The sequence below is a fragment of the Peromyscus californicus genome, unplaced genomic scaffold (genome assembly GCF_007827085.1).
Source record: "Peromyscus californicus insignis strain IS unplaced genomic scaffold, ASM782708v3 Scaffold_6__1_contigs__length_162567912, whole genome shotgun sequence".
NCBI classification, from domain to species: Eukaryota; Metazoa; Chordata; class Mammalia; order Rodentia; family Cricetidae; genus Peromyscus; species Peromyscus californicus.
Window position 1 is genome coordinate 62,344,793 of NW_026294584.1, and position 21,339 is coordinate 62,366,131.

General features: G+C 42.6%; 1 protein-coding gene across 4 annotated transcripts in view; it reads left to right on the forward strand.

The window, feature by feature from the left end:
- Actr3b (actin related protein 3B) overlaps positions 1 to 21,339 on the forward strand; it is a 95,297-nt gene that overhangs the window by 15,373 nt on the left and 58,585 nt on the right. For 2 of the 4 annotated variants that reach the window (XM_052719715.1, XM_052719718.1), the window contains exon 2: positions 18,923 to 18,978. The exons of the other annotated variants lie outside the window; for them this stretch is intronic. In XM_052719715.1, coding sequence (XP_052575675.1) covers positions 18,923 to 18,978 — 56 coding nt within the window. The remainder of the gene's footprint in view (positions 1 to 18,922; positions 18,979 to 21,339) is intronic. 4 annotated transcript variants of the gene reach the window in all.

The window sequence follows — 21,339 nt, forward strand, 5'->3', positions numbered from 1 at the left end:
CTGACACAGCTTTTCTGTCCTACCTCGTGTTTCAGGGGTTTCCATTTTATTCTTGTTTGTTACTCCAAATGGATCTTACATTCAGCCTCTCCAGGTCCAGGATAAGATGCCTGATGGAATTTGCTGAGATATTAGCTTTCCTTTAACGACTGACCGTTGTCTGATAAAGCTGTCTTGTCATCAAGAACATAGTTTTTCTTTCTGTGCCAACTCTGGTTTGTCTTTTAGGAACGTTGTGGTTTTTGTTGTATGTTTGTTTGTTTGTTTTTCTCAGATGGATTCCCACTCCTCCAAAGCTGTGTAATCCAGCCCGGCCTCTAACTCAAGACGTTCTTGCCTTATCCTCCTAAATGCTGGGATTATTGCCTGGCATAAGTGTGAGTTTGAGGCTAGTCTGGTCTACACAGCAGGAACCTGTTTCAGAGAAAATAAAAAATAAAAAATCAAGTACTGGGATTATAGGTGTATACTATCATACCTGTTATTTCTTAAATTTACACTTGGGTCCTTCCCGCCCTCTGCCATGCTGGGAATTAAACCCAGGGCTTCATACATGGTAGGTAAGCTCTGTGCCACTTAGACACTCCTGATCTCTTTGATTTTCTTTTTTGTCTGTCATAAATAGTATTTTCTATTTAATTTTTATCTTTTCCCCAGGGCCTGCTCATGTTAAGTATAGTCTGTGTACTGAGTCGGGCTTCTGGTTCCTTCTTTTCTTGAATATGTAAAGGCCAGTCTTAAATTCCTGATTCTCTTGCCTCAATCTTTGAAGTTTTGGGATGTATGATACGATGCCCGACTAGCAGCTGGTGTTTCTTTTCTTTCTGAGACAGGTCTCCCCATGTAGTCAGGCTGTCTTGTAACTATGTAGATTGCCTTGAGTCACAGAGATCCTCCACCTTTGCCTCCTGAGTGCTGGGATTAAAGGTGTGCGCCACCATGCCCGGCAGTAACTGCTGTTTCTAAAATAAGGAGGGTGCTTTGGGCTACTCTATTTGCTTGTGTGTACATACATGTATATGCCTATAAATACCTGTATTACACACACACACACACACACACACACACACACACACACACACACACACACGCATCTATATGTCATGTTGGGAAAGATTCTGTCAGTTTATATTTTTTATATCCTGAATGAGCGTTAGATGTTAGATAACTTTGTCCTAAATGGAGACAATTAATGTGATGGATTATGCCAATGTATTTTTTAAATCATTTAGTGTTGCATTTGAGGATAATTCCCACTTGATCATGATGCATTATATATATGGGGCAGACATATGGGGCAGTCTTGGGTAACCCAGGTTGTCCTTGAACTCTTGCAGTTGCTGAAGATGACCCTGACCTTCTGATCCTGGTGCCTCTACCTGCCAAGTGCTAAGATTACAGATATGTGCCAGTTCAGCTATTGTGTCCAGTGCTGGGGATCAAACACAGGGCTTTATATATACTAGGCAAGCGTTCTTCCGACCAAGCTACATCTTTACCCTGTGCTTGCAGTGTATTTTGATGTGAAACTATGTCCTGTTAGCGTTTTATTTAGATTATTACAGAAGTCTAAATGTAGTTGATTTTGTATGTTTTTATCATTTATTTATTTATTTATTTATTTATTTATTTATTTATTTATTTATTTATTTATTTATTTTGTGTGTGCAGTCCGTCAGGGTTGGTGATCAGTATTACACTGTCTTCATAGAACACATTGGCTGTTGTTTCTGTGTGCCCTGATGTCATTTCAGTGGGGCTCGGACAGCCTGCATGGAAGTCTTGGCAGGATTCTGCAGTGACTCCTTGGGCTTGGTGGCTTAAGGAGGAGGTCTCCTCCATTTCTTGAAGTCTGTTTAATTATTTTTTCTCCGGTAGAATCAGTTTCTATGTTTCATTTGTTTAAAATGTCCACCTCACCTAGATTTTCCATTGCATGTGCATGGTAGCTCTTTGAATTTTAAAGATCTGATGTCTTTCTGTTTGTGATGTATATTTAGGCATTCCAGTTTTATCCCTTTTTGTTGGTAATTAGTCATAAGGATTATTATCAGCACTTCAAACTTCTCTCTCTCTCTTTTTAAAGACAAACTTTGGGGTTTATTTTGTTTTATTTCTGTCTTTTTTGAGTGAGACTCTTCTCTGCATTTATTGTTCTTAATTCCTTGCTGCTCCCTTTCTCATTTGGGACAGAATTTGTGGTAGAGTCAAGGCTGGCCTTGAACTTGTGATCCTCCTGCTTTAGCCTCCAAGTGCTGGAACCCCACAGGTGTGCACGGCATGCCTGGCCCTATTGCTTTTCTTTGTTTTGTTGTTTTCAGTGTGTTGTTTAGTTTCTCCTTTATATTGAAAAGCTATTTAATAGTACACAGTATTGACAGAGATGAATCTTAGATATGTCTTTAGCTATCCGAATTCTTAGATTTGGATATTTTGGTTATCGATTTGAAGAAATTTCTCTCGTTTTTGCTTTTGACTTCCCACTTGATACAATGTATATTATTATGTGTATAAAAACTTCCTGTAGGAAGCCTTTTTATTCTTTGATTTTATTTGTAATTATGTTTTTGTTTCATTTTGTTTAAAGAATGCTGTTCATGTTATTTCTGTTCTTGGGACTTCATGTTTCCTCCAGGATTGTTTTGTGAATGTTTTTGAAAAGCAAGTATTACCTCTTTGTGTTCAGAGTTTGGCATGTGCCTGTATCAGCTGCCTTATTCATGATGCTATCTAGGTATTCCAGCTTTTGATGTTTTTGGCCCACTTAAATGGTGTTGGTGTGGCAAGTGTCCTGGTGATACTATGTTTCTTTTTTTCCTTGTGGCTCCTGTAGTTTAGGAAGTTGTTGCTACCTTACTGGGTGCTAGCAAATCACTTGTGTTTTCCAGAAGTGTCTTAGCATGGAAAAGCAGCCTCCTCCCTACTGTTTTCCAGCGTGAATTCCGCTTCATTGTATATAAGGACGCAGGACTCCTGCTTGCTTCTCGTTGTACTTGCTTGCTACACGTTTTTGCCCATTCTTTCACTATTGTTTCTGAAGATCTGACTCTCTCAAGCCATTTTCTGATGTCCTGTTGTGTGACACTGTTCTTGGGAAGATGTGAGCACTCATCCTAGAAAGGAACTGGTAACAGAACAAAGTAACAGATACCACTGAAATCCAACTTTGGTGAACCAAGTTTGGTGAACCAGTGGGAATAGAGGTGAAAAGTTACTTATTGTAGCAGAAGTGACTCAAAGACAGCTGCATCACCAAAGGTTACACCAGAATGGCGACGATTCATAAAAGCTGGAAACCTGGGGCGCACTGCGCAGCCTCCCAGCAGTGCAATAGGTTGAATAATGTTTTTTCCAGGCAGCTTGGTGGCTGGTTCTTACTGCTTATATAACGTTGGGGAGGGAGAGGCTTAGTGAATCTGGTCAGTTTCAGGGACTTCCAGAAACCTTTGAGTTCTTTACTTCCTTAGTTTATCAAGTTTCCTTACAGGATACAATGTTTCATCTCTCTTTAGAACATTCTGCATCTTAATACTTCGCTCTAAGATAGAAGGCTTTCTATCTTAGAGGAAATTGCTACATGTGTGCTCCTCGGGAAGTATAGCCTGCTTGTACCCCCTCCCCCCCACACCACTATAATAAATAAATAATTTTGAAAGTCATTTTATTTCTGGGGAGATTAGAGTTTTCTCCTGGGGTTTTTATGAATTAATAAAAGAATTTAAGAAGCAAGCCAGTGTAGTGGCACATGCCTTTAATCCTAGCACTCAGGAGGCAGAGGCAGGTCTTACACAGTGAGCCTCAGGATAGCCATGACTACATAGAGAGAACCTGTCTTAAAGTGAGTGAATGAGTGCATGAATTTAAGAATGAACTCTGAGTTTGAGGACAGTTTTATTTACATTTAAAAGAAAAACCCCCAGGGAGGCAAGCTCAGCATCTGCTTAGAGGAGGAGGATGGAAAATGGGAAGAGAGAAAGCCATGCCATTGTAGTTAAGCAGCTATGGAAATCAGCCACGTGGGGGAAAGGCAGGGAGCCACACTGCTAGGCGGAGGCCTTCCCAGAAAGAGTGATGAAAAAGCCCCAGTACCAGAGAAAGCAGACTTTGTTTTTTCTTTTTTGGGACAGAGTCTCACTGTGTAGCTCTAAATAGCCTGGAACTCGCTGTGTAGACCAGGCTGGCCTAGAACTCACAGAGACCCACCTGCCTCTGCCTCCCGAGTGCTGGGACTGAAGGTGTGCGCCACCACTCCCAGCGCAGAGGAAGCCTGTTTAGATTCTGGCCAGCATCCAAAAGCACAAAAGAAGAAGAGAAATGAAAAGTTAAGCTTTTTCTGAGTAATTCAGAAAAGTGGGCAGGCTTACCCTGCTGAGAGCTGCACCTGGTAGCAGTGGTTTTACCAGAGGCCACAAGAATATACAGCAGATGGCAATTGATAGTTCAGGTGTCAACCCACCAGATGAATGATTGTCTGATGGAGAAAGCCCATTCAAGCAAAGCTTACGGGGCCACAGACTCTGAACACAGTTGCTTCTGTCCGTAATGTCATGTGTGCAGAACCAGCTGTGGTGTCTCCCCAACATCTGCACTGTAATGTGTAATCTTGTATAATGTGTACATGGAATCTCATGATCACATCGCAAGCTTGTGGGTACTTATATCGGTAGACGGTCTAAAGATGACTCATCATTAAGCTGTGTAATCTTGATAAATAGAAAATATACTGAGATATGCTTCACAACTAGATCTATTGCTTCCGTGAGGACTGTAAGACACTTAAGCTTGTTTTATATCATTAACTCAGACTGGCATAAAGAAAACAGCAGATTCTTCTCAGTCCTAAGACAAGCTACTTACAATGAGCTGATTTTAGGCCTCAAAGCAAATTAGAACTAGACTTAAATGCCTCATAAGTTAAACCTTCACGGATAATACACAAGGACAAATTCCCAAGTATCCGATTGTGGAACCAAGGTCAGGCACAAAGCAACTTTGGTGCCAGTTCCCTGCTGCTAAGTCTGGCTGATAAAGACCTAACTCCCTACAAAAATTCCTCAGCAGCTTGTTCCGTGGTTACTCACTCCCCTCAGGTGTCACTCTTTATTGTTTCCTTGATGTATGTAGGGGGAGGTAAAACAGGGAGGAGAGAGAGAAGCATGAGAAAAATAAAGAGAACAATCGTCAGTGCCTGTTTGAGTCTTATTCCCTCAGATAGATAAGAATTATTTCTAAGTCCCGCTACTCTGAATGCATTCTGTTTCCAACCCTGAAGCAGTTTTGGGAGCTGGTCAGTCAGGCTAAGATAGTACCCCAACAGCCAGGCTGCACCTCCATAAACGTCTGCCCTAGAAACCAGCTATCTAGAAAGGAAAAGAACATTATCTCATTAAAGGGATAAATATTCCTTCTATTTCTTTATCATGGCGTAAGGTGAATCCACCTTCCTGAGGGTTGGGCCCAGCTGGAGTGTGAGGTCCTCATCTAGGCTAGAGATCCCTTCTCTTGACCAGAAGGAAGTAGCTTCCTTAATGGGCCTTTTCTGCTACTGTAAGAATTCCAGAAAGGGAGAGAGTGTTGGAAACATCAGGCAATAGCACCAGTGCCTGGGAAGTCTCAGTTCCACGAGGACAAGCGTCTGGAAAGAGGAAAGAGGGTGGGGGCTCTGAGCTTCTGTAGGGTCTGGAGAACGAGCTGCTGTAGCCATGCTTTCTGTTTTGAATGGATGGGTTTAAGTGTATAACAGGCCAACGAAAAAGAATAAATAGCAAGTGCTGATAGGTGATAGACAGATAAGTAGCAGAACATAATCAAATCAGGTGCTTAAAACATTCACTGAAATGGACTCTGGAAGCCCCTTTAAGGCTGGAGTTTCTGACACAGTCTGGGAAGAATAGTGTGTCCCCTCGTGTGATGATTCCAAATAGAGGAACAAACTGCAACAGACGGAGATGGCATCATCAATTCAGGTGCTCACAACACCAGTAGAAACCAGCTGGGCGAGTTGAGGCAGTCAGCTGAAGTTCCCCTCGCTCAACTTCTGGCTTCTCTTTCCTACCAACATCCTTTTACAAACAACAGTAACATCTGTTGGAAATGGTTACAATGTCTTTATTCTTGGGCAATTTTCCTGTTCTCTGCTCTCCTTGTGTGTAGTTAGGGAGGCCTGCCTGTCCCCAGACAAGAGGCCTGAGTGGACATTTTAGACAAACATGCTTGGGTCTGAAATGGGAGGCAGTAACTGCTTCTGGGCCAGCTTCTCAGTGAGCTCAAGTAGCATACAGACATTTACCCGTATAATGTACATTACAGAGCTGAAGAACTGCTGTGGAATAATGCTTTTGTACACTGGTTTAATAAAACGCTGATTGGCCAGTAGTCAGGCAGGAAATATAGGCAGGATAAGCAGACAAGGAGAATTCTGGGTAGAGGAAGGCTGAGTCAGGAGATGCCAGCCCACTGTCCAGGGAGCAGCATGTAATAGCACACAGGTAAAGCCACGGAACACAGAACTGGGCTGAGTTTAAGTGTAAGAGCTAGTCAGGAGTTAGCCTGAGCTAATGGCCAAGCAATTATAATTAATATAAGTCTCTGTGTGTTTACTTGGGAGACGCGAGTGGGAGAGATTTGTTTAGACCGCCGGCAGGCTGGGACACAGGAAATCTTCTGGCTGCAAAGAACTATACCACAGACAGAGCTGGTGTTCTCAAGAGATTGGAATATGAAGAAAAGATGAAACATTCATTTAATTACATTTATAGAAGGGCTCACTATGAACTGGTACAAGTTCAGTGAACACTCATTAAAATGGAGACATACCCTGCTGAATTATCCAGAAAGACGAAGAAGGAATCATATACATATTTAAATAGGAAGCGATGTTTAATATTGATGATTAACTTGACAGGATCCAGAACAGTTGAAGAGAGGAGATGGTCCTCGGGATATGTCTGTAATATAGTTTCTAGATAGGGCCAATGGAGGTGGGAAGTCTCACCCTAACTGTGTGCAGTACTATCCCATGGCCTGGGGTCATAGGCTACATAACAAGGAGAAGGTGAGCTGAGCATCACCAGTGTTCCTGTCTCTGTTTCCTGACTGTGGGTGCACTGTGATCAGCTGTCTCGTGTTTCTGCCTCCACACTCTCTCTGCCATGGTGGACCCTTGAACTGTGAACCTTCCTCAAGTTGCTTTTTGTTAGTTATTTTCTTGCAGCCACAAAAGGAGTAACTGATAATAGGCTTGCTTACATGCAGATGGCCACCTATCATGGAAACTATAAAATCAGTTCAATGTGAACTTCTGAGCAGTGTAACTTGCCTGAAGGTAGTGGGGGCAATGTGCTGGAGTGACAATGTGATCTGATTGAAATGCCATTAAAGTGCAGCATGATGACATTCTCAAATGTGCAAAAGCTCAGGAACTGTAGCATTCACAAACCTCACTGAAAAGCCTACTTGTAGATCTCACCCAGCCAGTAGAAGGTGAACTATCGAGGAGTCTACAAATGGAGGTGCTGAAGTGTGAACATACCACCTTTAAAAAACCGAATAAACACTGACAGGATCAACATATGGGAAGAGGAAGAGGGTTAGTGGGAGGGGGAGGGGGATGAGAGGCTAATGGGGGTGATGAATATCTAAATACATTATGTACGAGTAAGAAAATGTCATAATGAAGCTCATTATGTATAATACATGCTAATGCAGAACATTAAAAAAGTATCAACATAAAGATAACAGGACTGCAAAAATCCCCGAAAGGCCAGCATAATGAAGAACTAGGTTAAGCAGTGGAGCAGGGAAGTGTGGACAGGGGATACCTGTTACATGCTCCATCCTTTATAATGTGTCAAGGAAGACTGAGTTTTGACTTCGGTCAGTTGAGAAGGCTCTTACTACTCTTACCACTGACTTGTGTATATAACTTTGAAATCGGCAAATTGGGAGGAAGAAAAATAACCAAAGAAGAATAGATTATTTCAAAGACTAGACATCTAACTCAGTGGTATGGAGCCTGATTTAGTATGTGTGAGTGCCTGGTTTTGAACCCAAGCACTCTCACACACCTACACACACACAGTATTGAGCAAAATAGAAAACAAAGTCAATGATAATGAATAATGTAACGATTAAAATAAGGGTAAGACTTAAGTCTGTTGCCCAGGGTGAACTCATCTGACATTGGCTGAACAATGTAACAGTCTTTTATTAAAATTTAAATACAACCGGGCTTAGAAATGGCTTCTAGGTTAAGAGAGCTTACTCTTCTGGAGGACCAGGTTTGGATCCCAGCACCCATGTCAGGTGACTCACAACTGTTAGTACCTTCAGCTCCAGGGGATCTGGCGCCCCCTTCTGGCTTCTGAGAACACCTGCACGCACATGGTACACATTAAGTTCACAAGGCACATGCACATCCACATACATAGAAATTAATTACATTTAGCTTATTGTGTGTATGTATGTAGGGTGTGTGTGTGGGGGGGCTACCATGGTACCTGGGAGGAGGTCAGAGGACAACCTGTGGTAAGTTGTTTTTTCCCTCTGCTGTGTGGGTCCTGGGGACCAAATTCAGGTCATCAGACTGGGCAGCAAGCGTGTTTACTTACTGAGCCACCTCACTATTCCTAAATTAATATTCTTTTCTAAACTAGAACTGTGCTGGTTACTTGTAAGTAAAACCATTCAGAAAAGTGAATGAGTGGTCAAAAATACACAAACAGGCTGAGAGCGATGGGCCAGAGGTTGAGGGTACTGGCTACTCTTCTACAGGACCTGGGCTTCATTCCCAGCGCCCACATGGTGGTTAACAACTGTCTGTAATTCCAGTTCCAGGGTCTCCGACACCCTCTTGTGGCCTCCATACACACTAGGCACACGTGTAATGAACAAACACGTGTGCAGATACAGCACCCACACACATACAATAAAATAGTTAAAAAACAGAAAAACAAATTCAGACTAGAAGAGAGCAGGACTATTATTTGAATGCGAAGCTAAGCTTTGAAAGAGTGCTGCAGTGCAGAGAATCACCTCAGACAGAGCTGCATCCAGAGAGTAGCAGGCGTCGGCATGGGGAAGTGTGCTCACCAAGGCCCACCTACAAAAATGGCCTGGTGTGTTGCTCTCTGGAGTTGCTGAGGTCAGAGCTGCTGAGGATCTGAGGTGTTATGTGGGTCTACTTTGCAACTTTTGCTGCCGCTAGCTTTCTGTCTTAGTGTTCTATTGCTGTGAAGAGACACCATGATCAAGGCGACTTTTATAAAAGAAAGCATTTAGTAGGGACTTGCTTACAGTTTCAGAGGTTTCGTCCATTATCATCATTGTGGGGAGCATGGCGGCATGCAGGAAGAGAGGTAGCTGAGTGCTCTACATCCTGATACACAGGCAGCAGGAAGAGAGTGACACTGGGCTTGGCTTGAACTTTTGAAACCTCAGAGCCCAAGTGACACACTTCCTCCAACAAGGCCACACTGCATAATCCTTCTCAAGTAGTGTCACTCCCTAATGACTAAACATTCAGATCTGTGAGCCTATGGGGGCCATTCTTATCCAAACCACCACACTTTTTTTTTTTTTTTTTTTGAACAGGATTTCTCTCTGTAGCTTTGGAGCCTTTCCTAGAACTCACTCCATACCCCAGACTGGCCTCGAACTTACAGAGATCCACACGTTTTTAATGACCAAAGTTGATCACCAGCTCTCCAGGGCAAGATTTTGCTATTATTTCTTCTCTCTTTGTGGCTTCATACAGATTAAAACAAAATTTAAAATTAGACTTATTCATTTTATTTTACATGTAAGTATTTTGCCTGCATATATATCTGTGCACTACATGTATGCTTGGTGTCCAGGGAGATCAGATGAAGGCATAGGATCTCCTCTAACCAGAGTTACAGATGGTTGTTGTCTTAGGGTTTTATTGCTGTGAAGAGACACTATGACCACAGCAACTCTTAATAAAGAAAGCATTTAACTGGAGTGGCTTACAGGTTCAGAGGTTTAGTCCATTATCACCAAGGTGGGAAGCATGGTGGTGTGCAGGCAGACATGGTGCTGGAGAAGGAGCTGAGAGTTCTACATCCTGAACCACAGACAGTAGGAAGAGAGAACCACATGGGGCCTGACTTGAGCATTTGAGACCTCCAAGCCCACCCCCAATGACACACTTCCTCCAACAACACCACACCTACTCCAACAAGGCCACACCTCCTAGAAGTGCCACTCCCTATAGGGGCTATTTTCATTCAAACCACCACAGTTGTGGATCCTCCTCTCCAACTCCTTCTTACAGACTTAAAAAGTCATTTTTCTTTGCTTCTAGGGAACTTTGGGAAAGAATGAAGTAGCTTATGCTTACTTCACCATTTAAAGAGTTAAAATAGTGTTTTAAAGATTAAAATATTATCTTATAATACCGAGAGTCCACAAGTGAGAAGTCCTTCATTATGGTGCATTTACCAAAATACTATAAAGGGGGAAAATAAGCATCTGGGATGAGAAATATACAAGATACAAATATACTAGGTAATTTAAAATGTAAAGGCAGATTAAGTAGATTAAAAGATTTAAGCCAGGTGTGGTGGGGCCTATCTTTAAGCTCAGCATTTGAGAGACAGAGGCACACAAATCTTTATGAGTTCAAGGCCAGGTTTGTCTAGATAGTGAGTTCCAGGACAGCCAGGACTACATAATGAGACCCTATCTTCAAAACAAAACAAAACAAAACAAAACAAATAAATTGAGGTAAAATTAATAACTTTGAACATATAGCAACTCTTTGTTCCATAAACAGACACTGTAGTTTTCTATAAAGTAACCTGAGGAACATTTAAAAAATTTGTTGTATTTCCAGTGCACAATGTGAGAATTGGTTTCATTTAAAAACTATACCGTTAAGATCAGCTAACAATTCAGTGTGAAATCGTAGCGGGGATTGGGGCAGTTCTGGTTGAAATCTAGGGACTGAGACAGGACTTTACAAGGGTCTCACTCAAAAAAACCTTTTCCAGGGTACAGTTTCAGAGCACCATATAAAGACAGAAAACAGTTTGAGATGTAACTTTTCCACTTTGGAACATAAAATAATGAGCTTACATTGTCACCTTCTGCTCAAAGCACATGGCTGTAGGAGGAATTTTGATTATATAGAAGTATGTTCAGTCAGCTAATTCTCCTGACTTAGCAGAATTAAGTCTCCATGTGCTGCTGAAAGATAGTGGCATTTCAGAGGAAGAGGGAGAGTCTGTTCTAGGACTGTTTAGAATGTATGGGGCAGATAAGGATACAGTGCTGTTAGGGAAGGGATGTGGAAGGGACTAGAATAGAAAAGCAAGGTTGGGTGAACGAGAGGGAGTGAGGCCTCAGTGGACACCTCTCTCTCTCTCTCTCTCTCTCTCTCTCTCTCTCACACACACACACACACACACACACACACACACACACACACACACACACACACCCAAGACATGGTCTCATTATGTAGACCTTGCTGGCTGGGAACTCACTTTGTGCATCAGTCTGGCCTAGAACTCCCAAAATCTATCTGCCTCTGCCATCTGAGTGCTGGGCCTAAAGGCATGCGCCACCACCCTTAGCCCCTCAGTGAATACCTTTGATTTTGATTTTGAACCTGGGGGCCACGTTCTTTCAGAAAGCAAAGGGTAACATTGGCATTGCTTTACACCACTGTTGAAGTGTGCCATCCTTAGCTTCTCCTTCTGTCTTTCTGGATTTCCATGTGGGTAGTCTCAGGTCAGGGAGTGTGGAAGGTCATATTAAGTGAGTATAGATAAGCTGGTTTATGTGATTCTGAGAATGGTGCCTTCTCGGCCATTCTGGATGGCTTTTGAAAGAAGTATTAAAACACAGAACCAAGGGCTTTTAATACAAAAATTAAGTACTTTTCCTCCCTCCCTCCCTCCTTTTTCCTTTCCCTTTCTTTCTTTCTTTCTTTCTTTCTTTCTTTCTTTCTTTCTCTCTCTCTCTCTCTTTCTTTCTTTCTCTTTCTTTCTCTCTCTCCCTTCCTTCCTTCCTTCCTTCCTTCCTTCCTTCCTTCCTTCCTTCCTTCCTTCCTCCCTTCCTCCCTTCCTCCTTCCTTCCTCCCTCCCTCTCTCTCTCTTTCTTTCTTCTTTTTGAGTCAGGGTCTCACTACAAGTCTGGTCTGGGACTTATGTAGCCCAGGCCGGCCTCAAACCCAAGTCAATCTTCCTGTCTTGGCCACCTAAGTGCTGATTACAGGCTTGGCCCATTTTTCCAGTGAAAGTTGATGGCCTTACATGCTTACAACTTGTTTGGGAAAACCTGGTTAGCATAGTTCTTCCCATGGGATTCAAAACACATGCGACACCAGAGGAAAAATGCAGAGTTCAGTATGTGTGTGTGTGTGTGTGGGGGGGACTTTCAAAGTAGAAACATAATGCAGGCGGCCCTAAGGAAAAAATGTGGTAGACATGATTGCCTAGCCTGTTTAACTAATAACAGTATGGGAAATGTACATTTCAGTGCACTGCATGCATGGTGGTGGTTCCAAGGCTTATATCAGTGTGTGAGGTGATAGCTACCTTAGTGATGAGTGTGTAAGCATGGTCCATGATATTCACGCAATCGTGACAAAGTCACCTGATAGTGCATTCTTAGTATGTATCCTTGCTGAGTGACTCCTAACTGTATAACTCAAGATAAGCAACAGTGAGGAAATCATCAATTTATATAAGCAGATGTTAATATCAGTGTGGAAAGAGTTTACAAAGAATTGGTTGATAGACACTAAATTCTATTGGAGACTGCAGCTAAGTTATGGAAGAAAGTATCTATGAAATACTGTTCAGTAGCAAAACAACATTGATGGTGACATCATGTTTGCCCTTTGACTTAGGAAATATTTCCAAAAAAAAAAAAAAAAACGGTAAATCTAAACATTGGGAGGTCAGGATAGAAATTCAGATGAAGGGAGTGGATATAGAGGGATTAAATTATTTACCTGAAATCACGTGACTGGTTTTGGGACTTGATCTCAATTTTGTGGTGCCATGAAACTGTCTCACGTCACAGCCATGTACTGTTTGCAGTAATATCAATTGTGTTATGTATCTGTGTATGAAAGTAACAACAAATACTCCTTTTGGCTTGTGGCTTCCCATTTTATTGAATGGATGTAATTTATTTAGCACACCCTCTGTTTTGCCAGTTTTTTTCTTCTTGCTGTTATAGTACTGCATACTGCAGTGCACTTTTTTTGTGCATGTCTTTGCATACATGCAAAATGCTCTTCTGGTGGTGAATTCCTAGACAGTTACTGGCTGTATAATAGGCTCTACACACTGAACATTTTGATAGATAAGCTGAAGCTGCCCTTTACAATTGTTCTTCAACTCCCCATTGCCACCAGTGCGGAACCTACCCCCGACTTTAATATTAGCCACATTTGAATGGTTCGTAATCCATTTTTTACAGATGGATTTAGTGACATTTGATGTTTCTTTAAAAATACCGAGTCTTCCTGTGTCAGGATGCCTCAGTGTGTCTGCTTGTGTGTATGGAGAGGTCTTCACACATGTAGTTCAGGATTAAGGCTGGTGCTCTGTGGTTAAAGAATTCTGAATGAGATCTTTTCATTCAGCAAGTGCCCCTGTTAGTTTTTGTCTGTTTAGTAGCTATCATCTTACCAAATTCCTTATTGCTTTTTGTTACTTAACTTTCCTCAGGCATTCTATAATTATAATACATAGTATGATAACATTCTGAAATATGATTATAGGATATATTATATAATAATCACTCACAAATTATCTTTGTAGGGCTTGGAGGGATACCTCAGAGTTTCAGAGTGCTCTCCTAGAGGACTTAGGTTTGGTTTCCAGCACCTACATGGCTGCTCACAACCATCTGTAACTCCAGTTCCATGAGATTCGATGCCCTCCTCTGATGTCTGCAAGCATGTCTATACATGCAGGCAAAACACTTGTACACATTTAATAAACACATAAACATAAAAATAAATCTCAAAAATTATTTTTGTTTCCTCTTCCCCAACATTTATTTGCTAGATTTTTTTTTTTTTTTTTGGTTTTTCATGTGATTTGTACTATCTAATTTTCCCCAGACAAGGTTAAACCAGAGAAGCAGCTATAGTTTCCTTGGCTGATTCTTGATTTCAGTAGAGAAGTGTCCAGACTTCATGGTCATGGTTTGAGAGATCCCTAGCCCTTGTCACCTTGCAAGGATTCAGTGTTTCTGTCATGAGCGTATGTTCTTTTCATTGCTCCTTGGGTCTGGTTTGTTTCTCTACTTGTAAATTGTGTAATATTTTAAATAGAAATGCATTTTCTTCCTGGAATGCCTAAGCAGAGTGCTCTTATTGTTGTACCTGGGTCCTTTCATTTGGACCTTTCATCTGGTCATTATTAAACCTGAACGTATAGATGTGTTTTATTTCATGATTGTGGTGAGTAGCGAGTTACTTCATTTGAATGTGACCGTGAGGTCGGGAGCTTGCATTGCATAATGGAAAGGTGATTGTATGTGACGTAGGTTATAGGTCTGGGAATCAGTTCTAGGCTGGCTGACAGTTAGAACCCATGGGAGCAAAGGAATTAAGATGTTAAAGTGCAGGTGCCAGGTTCTTTCTGCAGGTCTTGCTCTGGGCCTGGGAACGTGTATGGTAGGTTTTGTCATGGGTGGCTGATGCTTTCCAGGTGCCTGCTCAGATGATCTTAAACTTGCTTATGAGATTCAATTTGAAGTCACGTTTTTAATAGACATTTTAAGGACCATTCTGAAGATCTTTGGATTGTTTCCCTTCTCCCCTTCAGTGTTCTAGGTGACTCAACAGTGTGAGCTACGTGGATTCTAGTCCCAGTACCCATGGGAAGCTTGGTTTGTAAATGGGAGCTTGAACACTTTCCAGACTTAAGGATTGGGTTTTTCTTGTTGATTGTTTGGAGGGGGAAGATTCTGGAAAGTATTTGGAAATAGGCACCTTATGGGTTACTTTTACAGTTATAATTCATAGATTCTCAGAGAAGTCTGGTGGGAGCCTATATTGATAGAGAATTTACTAAAATTTTGAATTTGAAAATTTGTGTTAGATATTCCTTACATCATGATTATTTGAAGTAATAAAAGTCAAAGATATTTGCTACTTTATAGAGAACAGTACAGGAAATCTGAAAGACATTTAATCACCATGATGTGATTATAGTCTGTCTTTGCCAGTGAGTGCCTCCCCCCCCCCCCCTCCTGGCTCTAGTACTCCATGGAGGGTTAGAAAGAGTCTCACAATTCAGTGTGTAAAAATGTAATATATCTTGCCGGGCGGTGGTGGCGCACGCCTTTAATCCCAGCACTCGGGAGGCAGAGCCAGGCGGATCTCTGTGAGTTTGAGGCCAGCCTGGTCTCCAAAGCGAGTTCCAGGAAAGGTGCAAAGCTACACAGAGAAACCCTGTCTCGAAAAACCAAAAAAAAAAAAAAAAAAAAAAAAAAAATGTAATATATCTTTATGGTGGTTCGCCTCAGGTGTGAAAATCACTGCATAGTGTTTAAGGTGCTTAAGGTGCCCTCACAACACTGTGGGGGACAGGTGCTAATGGATGTGTGGGCTCAGGTTGTTACTCCAGATGTTCTGAGTGGCACTGACAGTTTTGGTTGGAGTTTGGAGCAGTAGGTCCTAAGAGTTCCTGTGCATTTCTCTCGTCTGACATCTTGTTGCAGTGGGCATTGGTTAGGGTGCAGGGAAGAGCACTGTGGCCTGAAGATGGGATGGAGCTGATGAAGGCTATCTGGTGTCTACTAGAGTCACCATTAAGGGCCGTTTCATCCTCACTAGTCCTCAAGTCAGACTGACTCTGGTACAAAGAGTGATCATTGTGGTTTAGAGCAAAGTACATTTAAAAAAATGAAACATTAAAAAAATATTTTTGCTGAAGCATCTCAAATGAAGAAGACAAAGTACATTAAAAACATAAAAAATAGTACTTTTGCTTTTTTATAAAAAATAGGTTTTTGTTTGTTTGTTTATTTTGTGCTGAGGGTCTCACATAGCCCAGGCTGGTCCTATACTTGCTGTGATGCAGAAGCTGAGGATGACCTTGAGCTCTCAATCTTTCTGCCTCTGCCTTCCAAGTGCTAGGATTATAAGTGTGTGCTACCATACCTGACTACCGTTCAAATTTTTAACTAAAGATATATTTCAAACATCTAGGAAAAAATGATAGTAAAATAATAAGTGAAACTTAAAAGCACAATATTGTATCATTTTTATATATGTTATCTCCATTGTATTATTGCCCCAACAATACTGAAGGGGTAGGGAAATCAGCATACAAAGAGGTAACATTGTATCACTTTTATATATGTTATCTCCATTGTATTATTGCCCCAACTATACTGAAGGGGTAGGGAAATCAACATACAAAGAAGTGAAGTAGTTTTCTCAGATTTGGCAAATAGCAAGGTAGGATTTGAATCCAGGACATCTGGTGCCAAAGGATATGGTCTTATTTTGTTGTTGTTGTTGTTGTTTGTTTGTTTTTGAGATGGGGTCTTATTATGTAGCTCTGGTTGTCCTAGAATTTGGTCTGTAGACCAGGCTGGCCTAGAACTCACAGAGATACACCTGTCTCTGCCTCCCAAGTGCTGAGATTAAAGGCCTGTGCCATTATGAAAGAGCATAGTCTTAAATCACAACAACAACAAAAACACTTGATTAAAAAAATAGCAAACACGAGTGATACTTAGCACCTAATATTAATAAATGCCTACATATTGCCGTAGTTTGAACACATTACATGTGGTAGATCTTTTCTCATCTGAACAGTAGTTTGTATCAGAGTCTGATTTTTTTTTTTCTGGTTTCATCACTTTTTGTTCCCATGACCTTAATCATCTCCTTGTTAAACATCAGTCTTGCTCCCAGTAGCTCAGCATCTGGCAAGAGTACAATCAGCAGGTACTTAGGAAATTCTGCTGCGCGCCCAGGTACTGTTGCAGGGAGCAGAGATAGGGCGGTAAACGCCAGGAACTCACAAGCTAACAGGGGGAAAGAATGGGTTTATTTAAGTGACTTAAGTGCAAGGGTAGAGTTTGGGGGAGTAGGTGGCTAATGAGTGACATGGCTTGTTAAAAAACACGTAATTCGGCCAGGCGGTGGTGGCGCACGCCTTTAATCCCAGCACTCGGGAGGCAGAGCCAGGCGGATCTCTGTGAGTTCGAGGCCAGCCTGGTCTCCAAAGCGAGTTCCAGGAAAGGTGCAAAGCTACACAGAGAAACCCTGTCTCGAAAAACCAAAAAAAAAAACAAAAACAAAAACAAAAAAAACCCAAAAAACAAAAAAACAACAACAAAAAAAACCCATGTAATTCGGCTTCACGATTTAGTGATTTCCGGCCCGCTTATTGGTTCTGGAAGCTTTTTAGCCTTGGGCCAGTAACTCAGTTCTTTGGAGCATCTCCAGAATGATGGTCATGTTAGGGATGAGCTGGCTGTCTTTGTTGAGTCTGGCACTATGTAGCTGGCCTCGAACTGGCTGTTTTCCTGCCTCAGCCTCCCTAGTGCTGGGATCATAGGCTGCGACACCGTGCTGTGCTGGTCTTGGATTCTCAAGTTCAATCTGTGTTGGCTTCATTCTCCAAAGTCTTCAGGCTCTCGGTTGGCCTAGAAACTTCCTCTCCTGTAGGTCTGTGATCCCTGACATGGGAGACTGGGGATCCGTTTGATTATTAATTTCTGTTCCCAGCTCTAAAGTGTGTGGGATGGTAGGGGCTTCAGATGGGTCTTGTCTTGTAGGGCCTAGGAGTCTCAGAGTCTGGCCTTGCCCTCTGTGGTGGTATGAAGAACTCACGTCCCGTGGAAGGTGGACAATAGGTGTGATGTGAGGGCAGCCAGCTTGCTGCTGTCACTCACTGTGCTTTCAAAAAATACCAAAGCCAGCATATGGTAGAGTATATTTTAAAAAATAATTAAATTATAAGAATTGAGAAATATCAAATGGAAGCATTTAATATCAAACATCTTGAAATAATTTGTAAATGAGAACAAATCCACTGTTCCTGTCTAGTCCTGGGAAGTGTTTTAGCCCTGTAAGCAAAGGCTGGCTGCGCTGACTGCTGTGATCAGCCCTGCAGAGGGAGGGGGGCGCTGATCCTCAGCTCCCAAGACTGCATTTCCGTGTACCCTTCCAGCAGATGGTCTGAGTGATGTGTCACCCTCCCCCCTTTTATATTTAGGAGATTATCGAATGCTTTTGGAACAGAAAGTAGTATTTTGGCATTTGTTTTCGTAAAGACTTTTGGAATCTACCAGAGTATCTTGACAGAAAGTGGGCTTCTTTTGAAGCGTGATGGTAGAGAGATGCTCCCGTCGATGATCCCCAGGGGATGGCAGGAGCTGCGTCTAGACATATGCCACGGCATTTCAAGAAAATTATATAATCAATCTCTAACGCTCCAAAACTTGAGGGAGTTAGGAAGTAAGTACTTTCTACAGAGCCTGCACTGGAGTTAGCTGCATAGTTAGACTTGAGTTCCTTTTCTGCCTTTCGCTAGCTCTGTAGTCTGGGCAGCTTAGCTTTTCAGTGTTCCGGTTTTCCTGTCTGCAAAACTGGGATAATCATGTTTTCTTTGTGTTCTTGTGAAGGTGAGAAGAGTATGCGAGCACGGTGAGAGTCAGGAGGGCCAGAGAGACAGACACGAGTGTTAGCCCCGTTTCTGTTCTGACACAAACAAGCTGACACTGTCAGCTTCCACCCTACTTTGAAATGATCCCCAGTGAGCACAGTTTGTTTTTCTCTGTATTTTTTTTTATTTCAAGGGAGTATTCTAGGCTCGGTGTTTCAGGGCTTGGTGTGCTTATAATGAAAGACATGAGTGGGATGTGGTTGGGAGCCTTGCCATCTAAACCTGTGTTGATGACTTTGTGCTTTTAGGTATACCAAGCTTGGCTACGCAGGCAACACTGAGCCACAGTTCATTATTCCATCATGTAAGTAAAGCTCTTCCTTGGGTTCTAAAGGCTTGTGTTTCTCAGCATCTTAAAGCATTCCAGTTCTGTGCATCAAGGTGTTTGAATGTTTTTAGCGTCTTCTTTAAGACCATCACTCCAGTCCCTGGGAAGGGCTGCCTATTTTGAAAATTGCTCCAGGAGGTGGCCCTGAACCAGAACCTCCTCAGCAGCACTCTTGTCCTGGATTCCTTTCTTTGTCATTGGCTTTCTAGTTTTACCTTGGGAAGCTGCCAGGGGCCTTTCAGTGTGTCGTAAGTGTCCCTACTGCCTGGACCACTCGCTCTGATTCTTCAAGACTGTTCTGTAATTGTAAGGATGCACAGTTTCGCTGGCCTAGCTGAGTGTCTGGTGCATGGCACCAGGCACTGTTGAAAGACTTTTTTTTTTAGTGGAAATGAGAGGTCTACTGATTGTTCTTACTGTTCAGAAGTGTTCTATTTTGTTTAACTTTTCGTCAGCAAAGGGTGATGCATTTAGGTGTCAAACGTTGGGCTCATGCTGCCTGTTCCTTATTGCCCACGGAGTCTCTCCAAGGGCTGGTCTGGCTTTAGAAGTAGAGTTCTCTGGTTTGAATCCCAGAGACAGTTTTGTCCAAGGGAAAGGCGAATGAACCCAGCACCAAGGGGAAACTTGACTTCCCATAATATGTCCCTGCTGAGCTCCTAGGACCCAGCTTGGACATTAATGGAGGAGAGCTTGGTTAGAATGTACTCAGGTCAAGGCCAAAGCTGTTTTGTGGTTAGTGTGAGCCTCAGATCACTAGACAGTGCACTCCAGATTCCTTGAGGGGGTTTAAGCCACAAGCTCCAGTTCTGTACTTGGGGGATAGCGAACACAGCTCTGGCCTTCTTGGGGCATGTAGATGCCTCACATGGGCTGGCTATTCCTGGTGATGGGTGTTACTGGTCTGACATGTCCTCATTTAAAATTCATAAAGTGGAGTGTTTTTTCAGGAAAGGCTGCCCAGTAAACAGCAGACAAGGGGACTTACTCAACAGAACCGTAACACAGTTCCGGAAGTCCAGAGTCCAAGTTCAAGGTGCTGCCATGCTTGGTGTCTGGTGAAGTGTCTTTTTCTGGGCGTCTTTTGTCCCAGTGTGCCTCATGTCGCCTTTTCTCCATGTGAGAATGTGTGTGTGAGAGAGCTGGCGTCTCTTTCTGTAAGGCCACCACTCTGATTACCTCGTGACCTTTTAAAATTCACTGATATTCATAGAAGTCCTGTCTCCAAACTCAGTTGTGCTGGAAGTTGGGGCTTCATTTTGTGGAGCCATAGTTAGGTCCATGACATCCGACAGCTGTGCGGTGATCCGTCACTGTGCGTTTTATTAGGACGAGTGATCATCAGTTCATGCTGAGTTGACAAATTGGACTTCCTGGTTTTTGAAAGCAGAGATTAGATTTTTTTTTAATTTTGTTAAGTGCGTCAGCTAAAGAGAACTGACCATGTCCCCTTTGCTTTGCTCTGCTGCCATCTAAAACTCAGCACCAGCTGGTGGTACCACTTAACCTGTCATCGTTCATAGAGGGGATCGAAGGCTGTTATTAGCAGGATTCACTGTCCAGAGACAGGGGAGCTCTCAGACGGGGGCTGTCAGAACCTTAGCAGTGGCAGAAGCCAGAAGACAAGGAATGTCAAGGGTGGCACTATTAAAAAAAGATTTGTCTCATCTGTTTGAAATTTTATTTACTTATTTTTACGTGTATGGGTGTTGTGCCAGCATGTATATCTGTGCATTGTGTGTGTGTGCAGTGCCTGCAGAGGCCAGAAGAGGGCATTGGATCCTCTGGGACTGGAGTTAAAGATGATTTTTAAGCCACATTGTGGGTGCTGGGAATTGAACTCAGGTTCTCTGGAAGAGGGGGCGTGCTCTTAACTGCTGAGTCATCTCTATCCTCATTTTAGTTTGTAATTTATGTTGGTGTGTGTGTGTGTTCGTGAGTGCAGATGCCTGCAGAGTCCAGAAGAGGACATCAAGTCCCTTGGAGCTGGAGCTTAAGGCAGCCTGAGCCACCTGAGATGGGTGCTAGGAGACAAATTCAAGTCCTCTGCAACAGTAGGATGTGCTTTTAACCACTGAGCCTTCTCTCCAGCCCCAAGAATGGTGATACTGTTGGCTGAACTTCTCAGGGAGAATGGCAGGAAGCACAGTTGAAGATGTTAGGGCAGACATGAGGGTGTTTACATAGGTACAGGGCTTCAGTTACCCAGGAGGCCAGACCCACTGCTCATCTCAGTACTGAGAGTGGAACTGTTTTTCTGTATGCAGAGGTCTCATTTACAGGTTGAGTTCAAGGAAGTGCATGCCGCATGGGCTTCAGGAGAGCTGGATGTGGAGG